The following is a 19716-nucleotide window of genomic DNA, read 5'->3' as shown; positions in this document are numbered from 1 at the left end:
TGGACTGGGGCTAGGCTGCTTCAGTACTTATCTCCTATCTACCTCATCCCCTTCTCCCCTTGTTGCATGTTCGTTCTTCCATTCACTGCCTGCTCCACCTCACTGTCTATTTCTCTCACCCACACAAATCCATTCCGTGTACAGACATCAAAGTGCTCAACAGCATGGCTGTCATCAGTGCACGGACAGGGCAGGTGATGTCAGCTGGCTGCAACTTTTCTGCACTTGCCATCTTGTTCTTCGACGAATGATGACTTTCGCAGTCTCAAGAGGATTTTCAGAATAAATTATTGTCTCAAGTACATTAAAAACAATAATGGTTGCAATTGTGAAACCTATCCTCGAAACAAAAGCATTATCTATTACCATGATGTAACTACGCCACTCAGACAGATTTATTTTGAGCACAATGTTGCCACAAAATGTTTAGTTTTTTATTTGGTAAGGAAAAGCCAGTTTGTTCTTAAAGAGGACACAAGGAGCCTTACAAGATGGTTCCCAGATGTCAGACCCTTGCGGATTCCGCGAGCATGGGAACTAGATTACACTGAAATCCAGAAGAAAACTTTAGAAATCCAGTGAGCATTCCCAAGGATAAACACAAACACCTTGAAGGTGTGAAAAACACTTCATACTCAATCAAATACTTAGAGAATCATGGTCATTCAAACTAATGGCTGAGGTAAGAAGCGAATTACCTTGACTAACAAACAGTGGATTGGATCTACACCTATGCTCACCCAAATCTAATATAGAGGCATGATTCAACAGTGAGTGACCATTTTGTCCATAGACCATGAGGCAGACAACTTGAAGTAGTTACTGCTTCTCAACAGGGAGTCAGGAGGAGGGTATTCAGGACTACTGTACTAAACCAGCCCACTGAGAGATTAAACTTACAGTGATGTAAATGTGAAACGAAGAAGCCTTCACTTTTCAAAGAACATGTTCTACTCATTCCACTATGGGATCATCCTCTATTTAACTACAGAAGCCATTGTAGCTGCTGAAGGTGACTTCAACTTTTCAACTCCTTCATAGAACATAGCACAGTACAGCACAGCACAATACAGGCCCTTCAACACTCGATGTTGTACCGACATTTTATCCTACTCTTAGTTCAAACTAACCTACATACCCTACATTTTGCTATAATCTGTGTGTCTATCCAAGAGTCGCTTAAATGTCCCTAATGTATCTGATACTGGATTAGTGGTGCTGGAAGAGCACAGCAGTTCAGGCAGCATCCAACGAGCAGCGAAATCGACGTTTCGGGCAAAAGCCCTTCATCAGGAATAAAGGGCTTTTGCCCGAAACGTCGATTTCACTGCTCGTTGGATGCTGCCTGAACTGCTGTGCTCTTCCAGCACCACTAATCCAGTATTTGGTTTCCAGCATCTGCAGTCATTGTTTTTACCTAATGTATCTGACTCTACCACCACTTCTGGCAGAGGATTCCATGCATCCACCACACTCTGTTTAAAGGACCTACCTCAGACATCTCCCCTAAACCTTCCTCCAATGACCTTGAATTATGGCCCCTTGTGATAAGCCATTTCCGCCTTGGGAAAAAGTCTCTGACAATCCACCCAATCTAAGCCTCTCAACATCTTGTACACGTCTATCGAGTCACCTGTCATCCTTCTTCATTCCAATGAGAAAAGCCCTAGCGCTCTCAACCTTTCTTCAAAAGACACCCTCCTAGACAGGCAGCATCTTGTAACTCCACTCTGCACCCTCTCTGAAGCTTCCACATCCTTCCTATAATGAGGTGACCAGAACTGAACACAGTATTCCAAGTGTGGTCTAACCAGGGCTTTATGGATCTGCAGCACACCCTCGCAGCTCTTAAACTCGATCCCTCTGTTAATGAAAGCCAACACACCATACGCCTTAACAACCTACCAACTTTGATTGGCAACTTTGAGAGATTTATGGAGGTGGACCCAAGATCCCTCTGTGCTTCCACGCTGCCAAGAGTCCTGCCTTTAACCCTGTAATCTGCATTCAAATTCGGCTGTCCAAAATGAATTACTTCACACTTTTCAGATTGAACTCCATCTGCCACTTCTCAGTCCAGCTCTGCATCCTGTCAATGTTTCGTTGCAACCCACAACAGCCCTCGACACTATCCACCACTCATCTAATCTTGGTGTAATCAGCAAACTTACTAACTCACCCTTCCACTTTACTTTCTCATCCAAGTCACTTATAAAAATCACAAAGAGCAGAGATCCCAGAACAGATCCCTGTGGAACACCACTAGTCACCAGACAGAACACTTTCCATCTACCACCACCCTCTTTTCAATTATCTTGTGGGACGTGGGTATCGCTGGCAAGTCAGCATTTATTTTGGAAGTAAGTTTGTTCATTGAGCTAGAAGGTTCAATTTCAGCCTCTAGACGAAGCCTTTGTCCAAGGGCTCACAGATGATGTTACCTAGTATGGTGACAAAACGTCTGGAAATCAACCTTCCAGCTCAGTGAGCAAACCTACAGCCAGACTCTCAAACTGAGCTACAGATCTTCTCAAAACTAGCGACCAGCATTTACTGCCCGTCCATAATTGAGAAGGTGGTGGTTCGGCTGCCTTTTTGCATTATGATGATCTTGACTGGCAATTTGATATTGATAGAATAGTCATCCTTGCACTTCAGAAAAAAAATCTTCAAACAAGCCAAAGTAACAATTTGCAACAATTGTAGAGACTAATCTCATTTTCAGCCTGATCCATGACATACAATGCTCTTACTTTCAGTCTTTGTATCCTTATTTTAGCTCATAGCTTTGTCACTTCTTACATGAATAACCTCTGGCAATAGGTGTGTAATAAACTAACTTTTTACCTGATTTGAAGTCAAGCTATTGGTTTCTTTTAAAACTGAAATATTTGGAAACTAAGAGAGAATTACAAACAAGTTTATATAAATTCCCTGATCAAACATTTGGTGTTGGTCGTAATAGTATGGTTTTGTTAAAATAATTGATTGACATTGTAAAGTTCCGCAAAATGATTAATCTTTTTTATCCCTGTCACAAAGGCATGGCTTGCTTCTCTTAATTTTATTTGAAGGTTTCTTCATGTTCGCCAGGAAAGGGATTGAGGATCTGAAAAGTGACTACAGAGAGCTAGGATGGAAACTGAAGAGCAGGACGAGTAGACTAGTGTTCTCAGGTTTGCTACCAGTGCCACGAGATTAGATTTTTAGATTAGATTGCCTACAGTGTGGAAACAGGCCCTTCGGCCCAACCAGTCCACACCGACCGTCCGAACAGCAACCCACCCAGACCTATTCTTCTCTGACTAATGCACCTCACACTATGGACAATTTAGCATGGCCGATTCACCTGACCTGCACATCATTGGACTGTGGGAGGAAACCGGAGCAGCCATAGAAATCCACACAGACACGGGGAGAATGTGCATACTCCACACAAATAGTCATCCAAGGCTGGAATCGAACCTGGGACTCTGGTGTTGTGAGGCACAGTACTAACAGTTGAGCCACCATGCTGCCCTAGTGAGGTGAGGAACAGTCAGTGAGTGCAGTTTAACAATTGGCTACGTGGCTGGTGCAGGAGGGAGGGCTTCACATACTTAGACCATTGGGATGCCTTCTGGGGAAGGTGGAACCTGTACATGAAGGACGGTTGCACCTGAACTGGAGGGGCACAAATGTCCTGGGTGGGAGATTTGCTCGAGTGGTTTGGAAGGGTCTAAACTAGTTTGGCAAGGGATGGCACATCTGAAGGTGAGGGTAGTTGTAGGTGAGGCAGTGACAGGATGTAGTGAATCTATCGGGAAGGTTTTTCACGTGATGGAACAAAGGGATTGATTAATGTGTGTCTGCTGTAATGCAAGGAGTGTCAAAGTTTAGAGTGATGAACTTAGAGCATGGATCAGTACTTGGGACTATGATGTTGTGGCCATAACGGAGACGTGGGTTTCACAGGGTCAGGAGTGGTTGCTCGATGTTCCAGGGTTTAGAACATTTAAAAGGAAGAGGAGGGGTTGTAGCATTACTAATCAGAGAGTGCATCACAGGTTCAGAAATGAAGGTTGTCGAGGAAGGATTGTCCAATGAGTCAGTATGGGTGGAAGTTAGGAACAGCGAGGGAGCAGTTGCCTCATTGGGGTTTTTTTTACAGACCCCATAATAGCAGTCAGGAGATTGAAAAACTAGTGCAAGGTTTGGATGGAGCCGTTTTTGTCAGGTGTGTTCACGAGGCTTTCCTTACTCAGTATGTATACAGGCCAAAGAGGGGAGAGGCCATTTTGGATTTGGTGCTTGGCAATGAGCCAGGACAGGTGTCAGATCTCACCGTGGGAGAACACTTTGGTGACAGTGACCACAATTGCCTCGCATTTATCATAGCCACGGAGAGGGAAAGGAGTAGTTACCATGGGAAAAATTTTAATTGGGGAAAAGGAAATTATGATACTATCAGACAGGAGTTGGGAAGTACAGATTGGGAGCAATTATTCCACAGAAAAGGCACAACAGACATGTAGAGACTGTTTAAGGAGTAGTTGTTGCGAGTGATGTATACGTTTGTTCCTCTGAGACAGGTAAGAAGGGGTAAGATTTAAGGAACTTTTGATGATGGGGAGCTTCTCGTGAAAAGGAAGAAGGCAGCTTACATAAGGTGGAGGAAGCAAGGATCGAGCACAGCTTTAGAGGATTACAGGCTTGCGAGAAAGAAGCTCAGAAATGGACTGAGGAGAGCCAGGAGGGGACATGAAAAAGGCTTGGCAGGAAGGATTAAGGAGAACCCAAAGGTATTTTACTCATACGTGAGGAATAAGAGAATGATCAGGGAGAAGGTAGGGCCAGTCAGGGATAGCATAGGGAACTTGTGCATGGAGTCTGAACAGATAGGGGAAACCCTAAATGAGGTTTTTGCTTTGGTTTTCACGAAGGAAAGGGACCTTGTTGTGAATGAGAACTTTGGGGAGTGGGGAAACAGGCTTGAATAGATCAAGATTGAGGTAGTTGATGTGCTGGAAATTTTGACAAACATTAAGATTGATAAGTCCCGCGGATTTATCAGATTTATCCTAGGTTGCTCCGGGAAGTGAGAAAAGAGATTGCTAAGCCACTGGTCAAGATCTTTACTTCCTCATTCTCCACAGGAGTTGTATTGGAGGATTGGAGGGAGGCGAATATTGTTCCTGTTACTTCTGCATCTTTCCAAAATCTGCCTCCAAACCTGCTCCTCCATGTCTCTGTTGCTACTGGGCAGCCTGACTTCCACCCAGACTGACTCAGTAGATGAACCATCCTCGACGACCTCCCTTTCTGCAGCTGTGGTCCTATCCCTGATTTGCAATGCCTCTCCCCACCAATTTTACCACTCTCCCTATTCCTTTTGAGACATCCAAACCCTGGAACATCCAACAACCATTCCTGCCCCTGTGATACCAAGTCTGTGTAATGGCCACAGCATCGTAGCTCCAAATGCTGATGTATGCTCTAAGTTCATCACCTTTATTCCTGACACTCAGTGATGGAAGTACACAAAGTCCTGAGGGGTCTTGGCAGAGTAGATGTGGAGAAGATCTTTTTGAATATTGCATGCAATTTTATTAGAAGGATGTTGTGAAACTTGAAAGGGTTCAGAAAAAATTTAGAAGGATGTTGCCAGGGTTGGAAGATTTGAGCTACAGGGAGAGGCTGAACAGGCTGGGGCTGTTTTCCCTGGAGCGTCAGAGGTTGAGGGGTGACTTTGTAGAGGTTTATAAAATCATAGGGTAAATAGACAAAGTATTTTTGCTGGGTTGGGGAGTCCAGAACTAGAGGGTATAGGTTTATGGTGAGAGGGGAAAGATATAAAAGAGATTTAAGGGGCAACTTTTTCACACAGAGGGTGGTATATGTGTGGAATGAGTTGCCAGAGAAAGTGGTGGAGGCTGGTACAATTGCAACATTTAAAAGGCATCTGGATGGGTATGTGAATAGGAAGGGTTTGAACCTGATTTAAAATCCATTGACTATATGGAGCTAAGTTTGTTTTTTTCTGACTGCTTTGTTGTGTATTAAACTGTCTTTTAATCAAGTGAGTGACTCTCACTCCAAATAACTGGGACTTGGCAGTTCTGAGGCATGGTTTGTAATGCTCAGTGGATGTATAAAGCACAAACATATGATTGAGGAAGATTTTGGCCATGCTAAATTGCCCATAGTGTTAGGTGCATCAGGGAGGGATATGGGCTGGGTGGATTACTCTTCAGAGGGTCGGTGTGGACTAGTTGGGCCGAAGGGCCTGTTTCCACACTGTAGGGAATCTAATCTAATCTTAAAGATTGAGTGGAAAAGAATTCTGTGTTATTCTTACTGGCTACAAAAAAAATCTCTTTCAGGGTTTCTGCCCTGATCGTTTGCACTTTATTACCAGTTGCTTTTTGAAGGTGCTTCCCACTGATTTGTCACTCATCAGGAACATCCTGCAGTTTAAAGATTTGTGATTAAAAAGTATGGCAAGTGTATGGCAGAAAGTACTCACTCATTATGGAAGGAAATTATAGCCCTGTCTAAAAATACTTGACTATAATATTTATTTTCAAAATATTAAATCTTACTGTTGCCAGGACGAGCCCAGATGCAAGTCTCAGACCCAGCTTGACCCCTGGTCCAAGGGTGGGCCTGGAGTGTATTCACAGGCAGTTTCTTCAGTCAGGCGTAGGGCTACCACTTCAGAAAATATTCCTGTTTGCAGCACGGAGTCTGCACTCTTCCTCCTCCATCATTCACCCCCTCAGCTCCCTTCCCTAGCCCTGTCACTTTTGCTTCCCCCTTTGTTGGGCCACTTCCTCCACTCCCTCATTTCTCCTCCTTCACTCGTTCACCCTCCACCTGACCACTCGCTGTTCCTCATCGCTCTTGCAGCTGTGAGGTAACACTGTAAACTGATCCCTCACTGGAACCTCACACTGGGAAGGTGTGCAGGCCTGCACCCACCTTATCATATGGCGTGTAATTGATGCAGGAAACACCACTCTTCTCCCCTGAATACAATCTCCTTTCATAATACTGTGGGATGGCTATCTATGACCTCAGGATACACTCCATAGGTCAGGATAAACAAAGTGCATTTGATGGGCGGTCAGTCTGTCGGCTACTACTTGTATGTAGTCCACACGGCTCGTTAGAAATGCAAATGTCATTAAACAGTTTGCAAGCTAAATTTATAATGAGCGTTTTTTTTAAGATTCCTTTTCGTGTGATGAATAATGAATGGAGTTTTCCTGTGCTGATTGTATTACAGCTGACATTAGGGTTAGTGTAGTGAAAGTGTGCCTTTGTGTTCATCTTCCCTTTGTGCGGAGACCAACTCTTTCAACTCTGTCCTCCCGGTACTGTTTGCTGCGGTCTGTCTGTACCTGATTTAGGAACCAGCCTTAAGGGGCAGTCTGGCTGTAAAACCGGTGGGTCCCGTCACGTTATCTTCATTTGTCACAGTCTAGGGCAGTGTGAGTGTGAGTGGCTGTGAGCCGACATGTGCCTGGCAACTGTTACCAAGCGACAAAAAAAAACCCCAGCTCCGATGGCCATTGGTGCTGTCGCTGCTCGTTCGGGAGCAGGGAAGCAAAGGTGGCTGGAATTCTTCCGCATCAGCTGCGATGGAGCAAAGGCGAGGGGCTCAGGTGCAGCTGCTGTGGGAGGAGGAGAGAGCAGCGGTGATACAAATGTGGCACCGACAGGATCTGTTTCTTTAACACAATGGATGCGCTAGACTCTTGCCTGAATCAGGAGATTACTGCTTTGTGCGTGCAGCTTCTTCTCTCGCAAGGAAGGAAACATTGATTAATGTATCTGGCAGACTGGGAACTTAGAATTGTCTGCGAATGCAGTGATCTACCTTCTGGCTTCTTGGTTAATTTTGCGGGCTTTGAAGAGCTTTGCTGCATTTTTGCTCCGAAGACAAAAAGTGCCTCAGATCACTTTTTTATTTGAAAGGCAGGGAATATCCCTTGGTATTGGTGTTCCTGTGAGATCTTTTCATTTCTCTCAAGACTCTTGTCTCCCCCTCTCTCTTTCCTCCACTCTGCCGTGAGAAACAGCTGGAAGCGGTACACTGGAGGGAGCTGGTTAGCAGCCTTGCTGTGTCGAGGTGTGTCAGCAGTCCTCTGATGCCGAGGAGGCATGTGCAGCCCGAGAGTGCTGGCTGCGGAGACGAAGGGGAGCAGCAAAGAGAGCCGGAGGAGCAGTACGGAGCACTGTGAGAGCGAGGACTGGAGTGGAGTGGACCTGGGAAGCAGCAGAATGGTTCGGAGGGAGGAGTGAGCCAGAGCATGCCCGAAGAGTGGAGTGAAAGCAGGGCAGCAGCAGAGTGAGGCGGAGGAACTGCAGCAAGAGCAGATGCTGTGCTGGCTGCTTCCATTTGCTTTGGTCTGTGGCCCACCCTTACCTCTGCCATGAACCAGACCACGGTTGAATGGAGAGCTGTGAGTGTGAGCAACACCTCGGTTAACCTGTCCAACCACGCTTGCCCATTGGGCTTTGGCCACTACGACGCAGTTGATGTTTGTGTCCTCGAGACTGCCATCATCGTGTTGCTGACAGTTCTGATCATACTGGGAAATCTGACGGTGATCTTTGTGTTCCACTGTGCCCCACTTCTCCACCATTACACCACGAGCTACTTCATCCAGACCATGGCCTATGCAGACCTACTTGTCGGGGTAAGCTGCTTGGTTCCTGCGCTTTCTCTCCTTCACTATCCCACGGGCATGCAGGAGTCTCTCACCTGCCAGGTCTTTGGCTACATCATTTCAGTGCTGAAGAGTGTGTCCATGGCTTGCCTGGCTTGTATCAGTATCGACCGCTACCTAGCCATAACGAAACCACTCTCCTATAGCCAGCTCGTCACCCCCTGTCGTCTTCGGCTGTGTATCATTCTCATATGGATATACTCCTGTGCAGTTTTCCTGCCCTCATTCTTTGGATGGGAGAAGCCAGGCTACCACGGAGACATCTTTGAGTGGTGTGCTACCTCCTGGGAAACTAATGCCTACTTCACAGGCTTCATAGTCTGTTTGCTGTATGCTCCTGCTGCCTTCATCGTCTGCTTCACCTACTTCCACATATTTAAAATCTGCCGGCAGCACACCAAAGAAATTAATGAGCGCCGTGCCCGTTTTCCCAGCCAGGATGTGGAAGCTGCTGAGGGTGGGCCCAGCCCTGACCGGCGCTATGCAATGGTCCTCTTTCGGATTACAAGCGTCTTCTATGTGCTGTGGCTCCCCTACATTCTTTACTTCCTGCTGGAGAGCTCCCGTGTGCTGGAGAGCCCCTCTCTGTCATTCGTCACGACGTGGCTGGCCATCAGCAACAGCTTCTGCAACTGTGTCATCTACAACCTCTCCAATAGCGTCTTCAGGCTCGGCTTGAGGAGGCTGTCACAAATGGCCTGCTCGCTGTGCTTGCCTTTAGGAAACGAGACGGCAAGAGATCCCAAACCCAGGAAACGGGCCAATTCCTGCTCCATCTGACAAAGCTTTAAGTATTTTTTTTGAGGACAGAAAGCAGATTGCAGTTACGGCGCTCCCTAACTGTCTGGCACTCTGATGTGAAACCACTGCTGGGAACAGGAGGATTGATAGCTCAAAGGGCTTATTGGAATGGTCTGCTGTGGAGCGACAGGAGGCCATTCCATTATTCTTGTCGGTTGTGATCTGTATCTTAATCCTGCCTACTTGCCTTGGTTTCACAATCCCTATTCACCCTGACGAACACAAATCTGTCAGGTTTGTTTTGAAATTCCCGATTAACCCATGGTCTCAACAACGGCTTGGGCAAAGGGTTGTCTCAGATTTCTGTGACCCACTTTGGCACACTGGAGGGTGAGCACTGGTCAGCAGCGTTCTGATCGTTTTGAACAAGGTGGAGCTCATGAAGTAATGAACCTATTGGCTTACAGGCCTCGACTCTGTTCACAGAGCTGGAGATGGCGTTGCACTCGCTGCTTTGGAATATGGGTAGAAGGGCTGGGCAGTGGAGAGGCTCTTGTAAAGAGTGCACCTCGAGGTACTGTATTGACTATACATCGTTGTGATCATCAAGGGGGCAACTGTTTTGTACAGCTTTCTACAGGAACAATGAACACTTTGACTAGGTGTGCCGTATTCTGTTGTAGGCTGCAACCCTTTATAACATTTTAGTGTAAGCTTGCACAAAGTGTACGAAATATTTGGTGGAGTTTATTCTGTGACTGTGCCTAATGTAACCAACACACATTTACTATTTCGAGGAGTGTAGTTAAAGAGGGTAGGAATTGATTTTATCTTTAAACAATAATAAACAAATGCAAAAAAAAACCGTCACAGTGCATTGATCCTGAAAGATCTTTCTGGTTGTTGCGTTAACTGTGACAGTGACTTGTCCTCTCTGTAGTTCTGGTACTGATAAGGATGAAAGAAAGTGCCAACTGGGTTTGACTGTTTCACTGGCACCAGGATCATTGATATAAAGAGACAATAAGCGAAGGTTAAGGTGGGCGGAATCTTCTGATTCTGTTCGTGTCGCGCTACTCAGGAATACGTTGCAAAAAAAGGGGAAACAGCAGTTAATGTTTTGCATTGCCCTCGGTGTGAATGCTGCTGATTAACCCTTCGAGCTCTCCAGCTCCTTTGCTGCTGGTACCTTCAGTCAATCAGCACTGACTTGGAGTGCAGTTTGTGGAATGCCTTTCCGCTTGCCGGCACCGCATCCTGAAACCAACTTTTTCGATTATCTGTTGGGTGCAAAGACGTTGCTGTAGTACTTGAAAGGTTATGTACTGTGCGATATGGGAGAGTTAAGCTGTAAGAATGTAATGTTAAATTATTTTTAAACATTGATTTATTGTTAATTGTTTTACATTTAAAAAGTGACTTTTATATATATATATATAATACATATATCTATAGAATACATATTTGAACAGCCTGTATCGAAGAGGTTTAATAAATGAATCGCCCTAAATCGACCAAGTGTGATTGTCTCCCAGTGCACTGCAGTCTACCACAGGACTACATCAATTTTGTGAAGGTTTTGTCTGTTTTCCCCTTTGCCTTTTTGATTTGTCTTTTTTCTCCGTTTTTGATTATCTTTGGTATAAGGTACGCTGCATTCCTTTTTGCAATGACCACATTCCAGTGCAGATTGTTCTGCAGTGTCTTTTTTTCCCTCCTACAGCATAGCTCCTCCTCCAGTACAGCCTTCCAGTGATGTAGCTGTGCCTCCAGGTTTAGCCCCAAGCTGAGCTGCCTTAGTTGTCCCTGAGCTGTCCTCCTGCTAGGGATCAGCTAATTGCTGCCTCTTAATTTATCGCTTCTTTTCCTCTATTTGCAGAGCTGTTTGGCTTTGGCCTCAGTCTTTCAAAGGGAATGTGAGCCCAATCCAATTTGACGCTACTTCAATGCAGTTCCTGTGCAATGCTGCCCCCTATGCCGTGCCTTCTCAGCTCTCATACAATGCATGACCATCTACAACAAAGGACAATCTAAATGTTACCCTTGACATTCATAGAGTCACAGAGATGTACAGCATGGAATGCATCCAACTCGTCTGTGCCGAACAGATATTCTCCATTAATCTAGTTCCGCTTGCCAGCATTTGGCCCATATCCCTCAAAGCCCTTCCTGTTCATATACCGATCCAGATGTCTTTTAAATGTTGTTATTGTACCAGCCTTTGGCAGCCCATTCCATTTACCCACCACCCTCTGCTCCTTAAATCCCTTTTAAATCTTTCCCCCCTCACCTTAAACCTATGCCCTCTAGTTTTGGACTCACGTAACCTGGGGGAAAGGCCTATCCATGTACCTCAAGAACTTACAAACTTCTATAAAGTCACCCCTCATCCTCCGACACTGCAGGGGAAACAGCTCCAGCCTGTTCAGCCTCTCCCAGTAGCTCAAACCCTCCAACCCTGGCAACATCCTTGTAAGTCTTTTCTGAACTTTTTCAAGTTTCATAACATCTTTCCTATACCAGAGAGACCAGAAATGAACGCAGTTTTCCAAACGTGGCCTCACCAATGTCCGGTACAGCCGCAACTCCTACACTCAATGCACTGACCAGTAAAGGCAAACATACCCAGTGCCTTCTTCACGATCCTGTCTACCTGTGAGTCTACTTTCATATCACTATGAACCTGCGCCCCAAGATCTTTGTTTTCAGCAACACTTCCCAAGACATTAACATTAAGTGTATAAGTCCTGCCTTGATTTGCCCTACCAAAATTCAGCACCTCACATTTATCTAAATGAAACTGCATCTGCAACCCGTCGGCCCATTTGATCAAGGTCCCATTGTTCTTCACGGTAGCCTTCTTTGCTGTCCACTACACCACCAATTTTGGCAATGTCAATACTGTGACTGAATCTCCCACTGTCAACATCCTGTGGGGTTACCATTTGTCAGAAACTGAACTGGATTCGCCATATAAATACAGTGGCTACGCGAGCAGGTTAGATGCGATGAATACTGCAGCAAGTACCTCGCTTCCTGACTCCCCAAGGCAAGAGTGTGATGGAATTCTCCCACTTAGCTAATAACACTCAAGAAGCTTTACACTGTTGCACCTGCCACACAGTGTTTTAACTCTTATATCTGGAAAAGAAACTGCAAGTCGACTATCAATAATAAACAACATTTATTTATGTACCACAATTAATACTTTAACAACATAGTGCACTATAAACTAACAATTTACACTATAAATCTAATCAACTATCTTGTGCTTTAACTTAACTGGTTAGCAGTCCTGCCTCACAGTGCCAGGGACCTGGGCTCGATTCCCACCTCGGCCAACTGTCTTTGTGGAGTTTGCACATTCTCCCCGTATCTGTGTGGGTTTCTTCCATGTGCTCCGGTTTCCTCCCACAGCCCAAAGATGTGTAGGTTAGGTGAATTGGCCCTGTTAAACTGCCCATAGTGTTCAGGGATGTGTAGATTAGGTGCATTAGTCAGGGGAAATGTAAAGTAATGGGTTGGGGAATGGGTCTGGGTGAGGTATTATTTAGGGGGTTGATGTGGACTTGTTGAGCCAAATGGCCTGTTCCCACACTGTAGGGATTCTATGATTCTATTAACTCTGGGTGATCATATACCACCACACCAAATCTGGGCTTTAATCCACGTGGTGATGATCATCTGGTCATCTTCCAACGGTGGTCCCAGGGGTGTCTTCTCTTCACAGTGGTTGGTCTTGAGTTACTGCTCCTGAGGTGGCATTGCAGTGATTAGAAGTCTTCACGCCTTTTTGGGAGGGTCCTCAATGCCCACCAATAGATCAATCAGGGTTCAATCACCCTGATTAATCGGACCTAGTCAGGAGTTGACATGTCGATGGCAGGATGATCCTTAAGCATCCATTCCTGGAGGTATTGGGTGTACGTATATCATGTAGCCCTCTCCAAATAAGGGTGTGAGGCGTCTTCATGTAAGCAACTTAATTTTTCCAATTGTCCTGGGGATGGCATTCCGGTTGGTTCTATTCAATTCCAAATTCGAGTGTATATTGTATTGTCTGCAGCTGCTAGGTCAATTGCGTACTGTCTGTCTGTAGCTGTAGCCTGTGTGGAGTCTGCAACATGCTTATTAGCACAGTCGGTTTGGTCTAGGCTTGTCTACATTTCCCAGCATACCTCATTTATTGTCCATTTTTCATAAATCCATCATAAATCGATCATTTTGAGCAGGTGTCCGGCCACAGCACCATCCAGGACAAAACAGCTTGATTGACGCATCCACAAACATCCACTCTCTCCATCACTGATGCTCAGTAGCAGCAGTGTGTACCATCTACAAGATGCACTGCAGAAATTCACCAAAGCTCCGACGATAGCACCTTCCAATCCCATGACCACTTCTGTCTAGAAGAACAAGGGCAGCAGATACACCGGACACCATCCCCTGTAAGTTCCCCTCCAAGCCACTCACCATCCTGACTTGGAAATACATCGCCATTCCTTCACCGTCACTTGGTCAAAATCCTGGAATTCCCTTCCTAAGAGAATTGTGTGTGTCCTTGTACACATACCCTCCAGGAGTTCAAGGAGATAGCTCACCACCACCCTCTTGAAGGCAACTAGGAACAGGCAATAAATTCTGGCCCAGTTATTGACATCCACATCTCATAAACAAATAATGAGAAAGGTTCGCTCAACAAATCAACACCTTACATAATGGTTTTATTGGAATAAAATATCCCAACTACTTCCCAGGAGTGTTATCAAACAAAGTTCGACAGTGAGTCACTTAAAAGAGGGGTTAGGAAGCAAGCTTGGCCAGCGGTTGGTTTTAGGAAAGATCTTCATTGAGGAAACTGAGACAGGCCAGGTTAGGGAGAGTATTGCAGAGTTTAGGGCAGCTGAAGGTGTCACTGACAATGTTGGAGCATTTAAAATCAGAAGGCCAGAATTGCTGGAGAGCAGATATCTCCGAGGGTTCCGGAGATGCAGCAGCTCAAGACCACGGAAAGATTGCAAGACAAGAGTAAGAGTTTGAAAATCAAGATTTTTTTGCCGAAGTATGGAGCCACTAGAGTTCAGGGGGCACATGGTGGGTGAATGAGACTCGAGTGGGCTGGGACCAGTGTGGCAGAGCTGGATGTTGGACAAGCAATCTGATGAAATACAGATATTGGATAGGCCAAGACAGGTAGTGGTGAGCATACATGTGGAGGTAACCACCACACCACACCCCACCCCACACACAGACACCGCACCACACAGACACACACGCACACACACCAAGCACCATCTTCCAAATAGATTGCAGTAAACCAATCTGTTGGTAAGTGTCGATGTTCTCAATTTAAAATACGATTAATCTTTAATTGCAGATAGGAAAACTCGACATTGTTGCTGTTTAAAGTGAAATCAGTTTGATGTGAAAACACTGGTCTCTACATTAGTATAAGTTGGTTATACCTGGCAGTGCCCAAGATCCTGGATTCCAGGAAGAAACCAAACACACCTCACTGACGCGGGAAGAGCATTTATGTTATGACAGACTGAGGAGCTGATTCAGTGCTGCTTCTCACTGTGTTAAATACGTGTAGAAAATCAAGTAGGACTCATCTATAAAAATAGAGCATTCATTCATAAAGTCTAGCCAGCTAGTTATTACTGGGAATGATAGCTACGTAGAAGTAAACAGTCAGCCAGGCCTCAGTGGGGAGCACCCTCCCCTCAGACTCTGTGTTGTGGCTTCACACCCCACCCCAGAGAAATGAGCACATCATCCATGCTGAGAGTGCAGTGCTGAGGGAATGCCGGGCTGTCGGAGGGTCAGTACAGAAGGAGTGCCGCACTGTTGGAGGTTCAGTACTGAGGAAGTGAAATTAAAACTGAAAGCTATGGAGGAAACAAAATACTTTGCTACAGCATTTGAAAAGTTCTCGACTGGATAAAACTCCTGCCACAAGCTAGTCAGGTGCAGTCAGGAAAGCTTACACCTCATCATTAAGATACTCTTTAACCAGACACCATCAGAGGGTCAGTATTGAGGGAATGCCACACCATTGGAGGGACCATCTTTCGGTTAAGATGTTAATCGAGGCTGTGGCTACCTTAGGTAGGTATAAATGATGGATATTCTACTGATATCACTGAAACAAGTTCACTGGTCAATATCACACAGCTGCTTACGGGATTTCTGTACCCTGTGCAGGACTTTTCATGGACTTAATTGGCTTTAACATACTTTGAAGCATTCCAAAGTTGTGAAACATTCTTCACAAGAGGCAAATGCCCCTATCATAGCTGGTTGTAAGGGAATTTCCCAGAGCTCGTCTCCTAATTGAAGTGACTGCTGGACAGGTACATGGAGAGCAGTGAGTTGAGGAGATTAAGTTACGATATTTTACATTAGGATTAAACCTCGGCTCAACATCGTAGGCCAAAGAGCCTGTTCTGTGCTGTACTTTCCTATGTTCTAACTGGCTTGGGGATTCTGGGTGTGTCAGGTTAAGGAGTATCTTAATGGTGAAGTGTAAGCTTTCCTGACTGCACCTGACTAGCTTGTGCGATGAATTTTTTCCAGTCGAGAATTTTTCAAATGTTGTCACAAAGTATTTTGTTTCCTCCACAGCTTTCATAATTAATTTCACTGCTGTTCATTTACCGTTACAGGACTCGGACAAGGGTCTTGCTTACCAACAGTATGTCCTGGAAGTCTCCCTCCATTAAAATCATTGTGCTGTATAGATTCCTGCACTCAAGTCAGCTCCAAGCATGTTAGCAATTCTTTCTGACATTTGTCATATTCAAATTACATTCTCAAGACAGTTCTGTGTGCTGACCATGATGGGACCATTCTGCATTTTTGTTTTTCTGTTTCCTCGGCCTCATCCTTTAGTTAACTAGGGATGCTTAATGAACATGTACTTCTTGAAGAACGAATGATGTATAATGGGATTCAAAAATGCTAAAGTCAGTCATTATTGTTGAATGTAATTTTAGTAACAGATATTGGGGTGGCACGGTGGCTCAGTGGTTAGCATTGCTGCCTCACAGTGCCAGGGACCCGGGTTCGATTCCCAACTCTGGCGACCATCTGTGTGGAGTTTGTATGTTCTCCCCGTGTCTGCTTGGGTTTCCTCCGGGTGCTACGGTTTCCTTCTACAATTCAAAGATGGTAAATTGGCTGTGCTGAATTGCCCATAGTGTTCAGTGCATTAGTCAGAGGGAAATATAGGGTTGGGGAATGGGTCTGGGAGGGTTAGTCTTCGGAGGGTCGGTGCGGACTTGTTGGGCCAAAGGGCCTGTTTCCATACTGTGGGGAATCTCATCTAATCTAAAAATATCCACAAGATAGAACTTTGTAAATTTACACCAATGTGATCAACATCCTTTTTTAAATTGGTAGCCATTAGAAGCATTTTTGTCAGATTTGACTGATAGAGAATTCCAAGACATGCCATTGTAAACAAAGTCCCTGTCTTAATCCTACATTGTAAATGACCAGCAGTGAAATTAATTATAAATGCTGTGGAATGTCCAACAAGACTCTCGTATGTGTGTGAGAAAGGTTCCCGACTGGAAAAGAGCAGCTGGTTTAAGGAGCTTGGTCAGGGCCAGTTGATCTTGCCTGTTGTATCGGAAGTTAGTGATAGTTTGGCTTTTATTTTCCTTTAGCTATTTGCTCACTCCTACATTTCTGGTCACTCTCAGCCACAAATTTGTACAAAATCCTCCGAACATTTAGCAGGTCATGCCAATAAACAGACAGAGCAGGAACCTCTGGATATTACTCAAGGTGAGCCAGAAGTCAGCGAGGGTATGCTTTCCTGGTACATTTCAAGATGCACAAGGGCATCCCGCTGGGATATTGCCGCAATACTGGAAAACTGATGGATACTTAATCTGGTGTCTGCTGGCACTTCATTTGAGTATGCCAAGACTGTGAATGTTCTCGAAAGTGGCTTTTTGATATTTAACTGGAAAGTGATATAAAATATCCTTGCTCGTGCTGTTTTGCTATTAGCACTTGACAGTATCATATTTTAGAGGTGGTGTCCTCAGGCAACATACAGTAATCTGGCATTGTGGCTCAGTGGTTAGCAGTACTGCCTTACACTACCTGACTGTGTGGAGTTTGCACATTCTCCCCGTGTCTGCATTGATTTCCTTCGGGTGCTCCTGTTTCCTCCCATAATCCAAAGATATGCACGTAAAATAGATTAGCCATGATAAATGTAGGGATAAGATAGGGGGGTAGGTCTGCTTGGGATGCTCTTCGGAGGGTCGGTGCGGACTCGATGGGTTGAATGGCCTGCTTCCACACTGTAGGGATTTTATGGTTCTATGAATTAAAAATAAAATGGAAGTGGCCTCAGGCAAGTGTATTGTGAGATTGGAGCCTGGGAAGCAGAGGTGCGCTCTGAGGGCAGTGAAATGTTGTTGAACGCAGCCTGCTACTGTACAGGGACACGCACAAGACAAATGCGTTTTGAAGGAAGCAAAAGAGGCAGAAAAGGTTTGAGCAGAGGATCCTAGAATTAGGGGCCATAGGCAGCATTTAAAATCATGATGTTGAAGAGACCGGAATTAGAAGAGTGCAGAAACTTTGGAGGGTTGTGAGACTGGAGGAGATTCCAGCGATGGTAAGGGGAGAGGATGGGGTTTTGTAATGCAGATGGCTGAGTTTTTGAAAATCAAGGCTTTGCTCAGGTGTAGACCAGCAGAACTTAATGCAAGTAAAGACTTAGGCTGTAGTGTGACGATGCTGCTCCTTTAACAAGGTTATTTTGACCTTGTGTTTTTTTTCCAAGAAGAGTTGGAAAGGCGGAGGTGCTGATATGTCTGAACCGACTACTGTAATGATGGCTGAAAGATACTGCCAAAGTCAGCAATCAGAGGAGGTCTGTCAGGTGTTTGTTTTTAAACAGTTGTACAATGAAAGGGGAGTGGCCAGTACTTCCAGCTTTTATTTTAGTTCTTTTTTAGTTTGGAGCTGCGGGGGGAGAAGCTTTCCTGATTCAGCAAATGATTCCTGGCTGATGCTCCTCCTCCTCCTCACTCTGACATCTCTCCTGTTAGAACCTGTGTTTGAATTTACCTTTTTGCCAAGGGGCTGTGTTTATGGGATGTTGCAGGAAATTGGGACAACATCATTAAATTGTGATAGAGTCTGTTGGGTTATCAAATAGTTGTTATTCTAAATTGTGTTTTCTTTTGCTTGTGCTTCGATCGGTAGTCTGTAAATAAATTCTGTTTTGTTTAAAGCTGAGTGGTTTGACCAGCTGCATTACTCCTGGAGTATCCACCTTTATCCCTGCTTAAAGTGAATAGAAAAGTTAGGGTCTGGGCTACCTTCTTGAAATATTTTGTGGGTCTGGTCTGGTCCATAACAGCAGAGACTGTCAGGAATGTTTTGGAATAGTCGATATAGAAGTCACAAAATTGTGAATGAGGGTTTCAGTGGCAGATGGGAGGAAAGCTGTAGTTGGATGATGTTAATGGAAGTGGAAGTAAGTGATCTTAGGAACGGCGCAGTTAGGCTGTCAGATGCTCACCTTGGGGGGCGGGGGGGTCAAAGGTGACAACAAGGTTATCCATACTGGCCTTATCTCAGACTGTTGCCATGGAGATGGATGGGTCAAGAGATCAGGAATGGAGTTGAAGCGGCCACTGAAACCAATGGCTTCAGTCTTTCCAGTACTGAGAGACGAAGTCTCTGATCATCCAGAACTGATTGTGGGATAAGCAGTTTGATCATTTAGACTAGAGTAGTGCTGGAAAAGCACAGCAGGTCAGGCAGCAACCAAGGAGCAGGAAAATCAACATTTCGGGCAAAAGCCATTCAGTCCTGATGAAGGGCTTTTGCCTGAAACGTCAATTTTCCTGCTCTTCGGATGCTGCCTGACCTGCTGTGCTTTTCCAGCACCACTCTAATCTAGACTCTAATCTCCAGCATCTGCAGTACCCCACTTTCGCCTCGTTTGATAATTTGGTGACAGTTATAGAGTGGGGAAAGGTGGTAATAATGTGGAGCTTGCTGTCGTCAGTGTACATGGGAAAAACTAACACTGCACTATCAAGCCATGTCCCGGGGGGGTGATGTGTAGGTGAGAAATAAGAGAGACCAAGGATAGATCCTTGAGGGACTCCAAACGAAACAGTGTGGGAGCAGAAAGATAAACCACTGCAAGGAATTCTCTGGCTCCAATGGGATGGAAAGAAATGGAACCAGGTGAGAGTGACAATTAAGCACAACAAATGAT

The 19716-nt window shown here is 45.1% G+C and overlaps 2 protein-coding genes across 4 annotated transcripts in view; both read left to right on the top strand.

Annotated features, from left to right (window-relative positions):
* Positions 1–19716, top strand: part of LOC140479548 (rab GTPase-activating protein 1-like) — a 506221-nt gene that overhangs the window by 275073 nt on the left and 211432 nt on the right. The gene's annotated exons all lie outside the window — the stretch shown is intronic.
* LOC140479547 (G-protein coupled receptor 52-like) lies at positions 7419–10935 on the top strand. Its single transcript, XM_072573349.1, has one exon. It carries the CDS (start codon positions 8418–8420, stop codon positions 9492–9494), a length of 1077 nt encoding a protein of 358 aa, XP_072429450.1. The 5' UTR covers positions 7419–8417; the 3' UTR covers positions 9495–10935.

The sequence above is a fragment of the Chiloscyllium punctatum genome, chromosome 7 (genome assembly GCF_047496795.1).
Source record: "Chiloscyllium punctatum isolate Juve2018m chromosome 7, sChiPun1.3, whole genome shotgun sequence".
Taxonomy (NCBI): domain Eukaryota; kingdom Metazoa; phylum Chordata; class Chondrichthyes; order Orectolobiformes; family Hemiscylliidae; genus Chiloscyllium; species Chiloscyllium punctatum.
The sequence above is the reverse complement of the archived record's forward strand: the minus strand, read 5'-3'. Positions and strand labels throughout refer to the sequence as shown.

Excerpts from the sequence above, each read along its gene's own strand:
- LOC140479547 (XM_072573349.1), top strand. The coding sequence starts at position 8,418 with ATGAACCAGACCACGGTTGAATGGAGAGCTGTGAGTGTGAGCAACACC.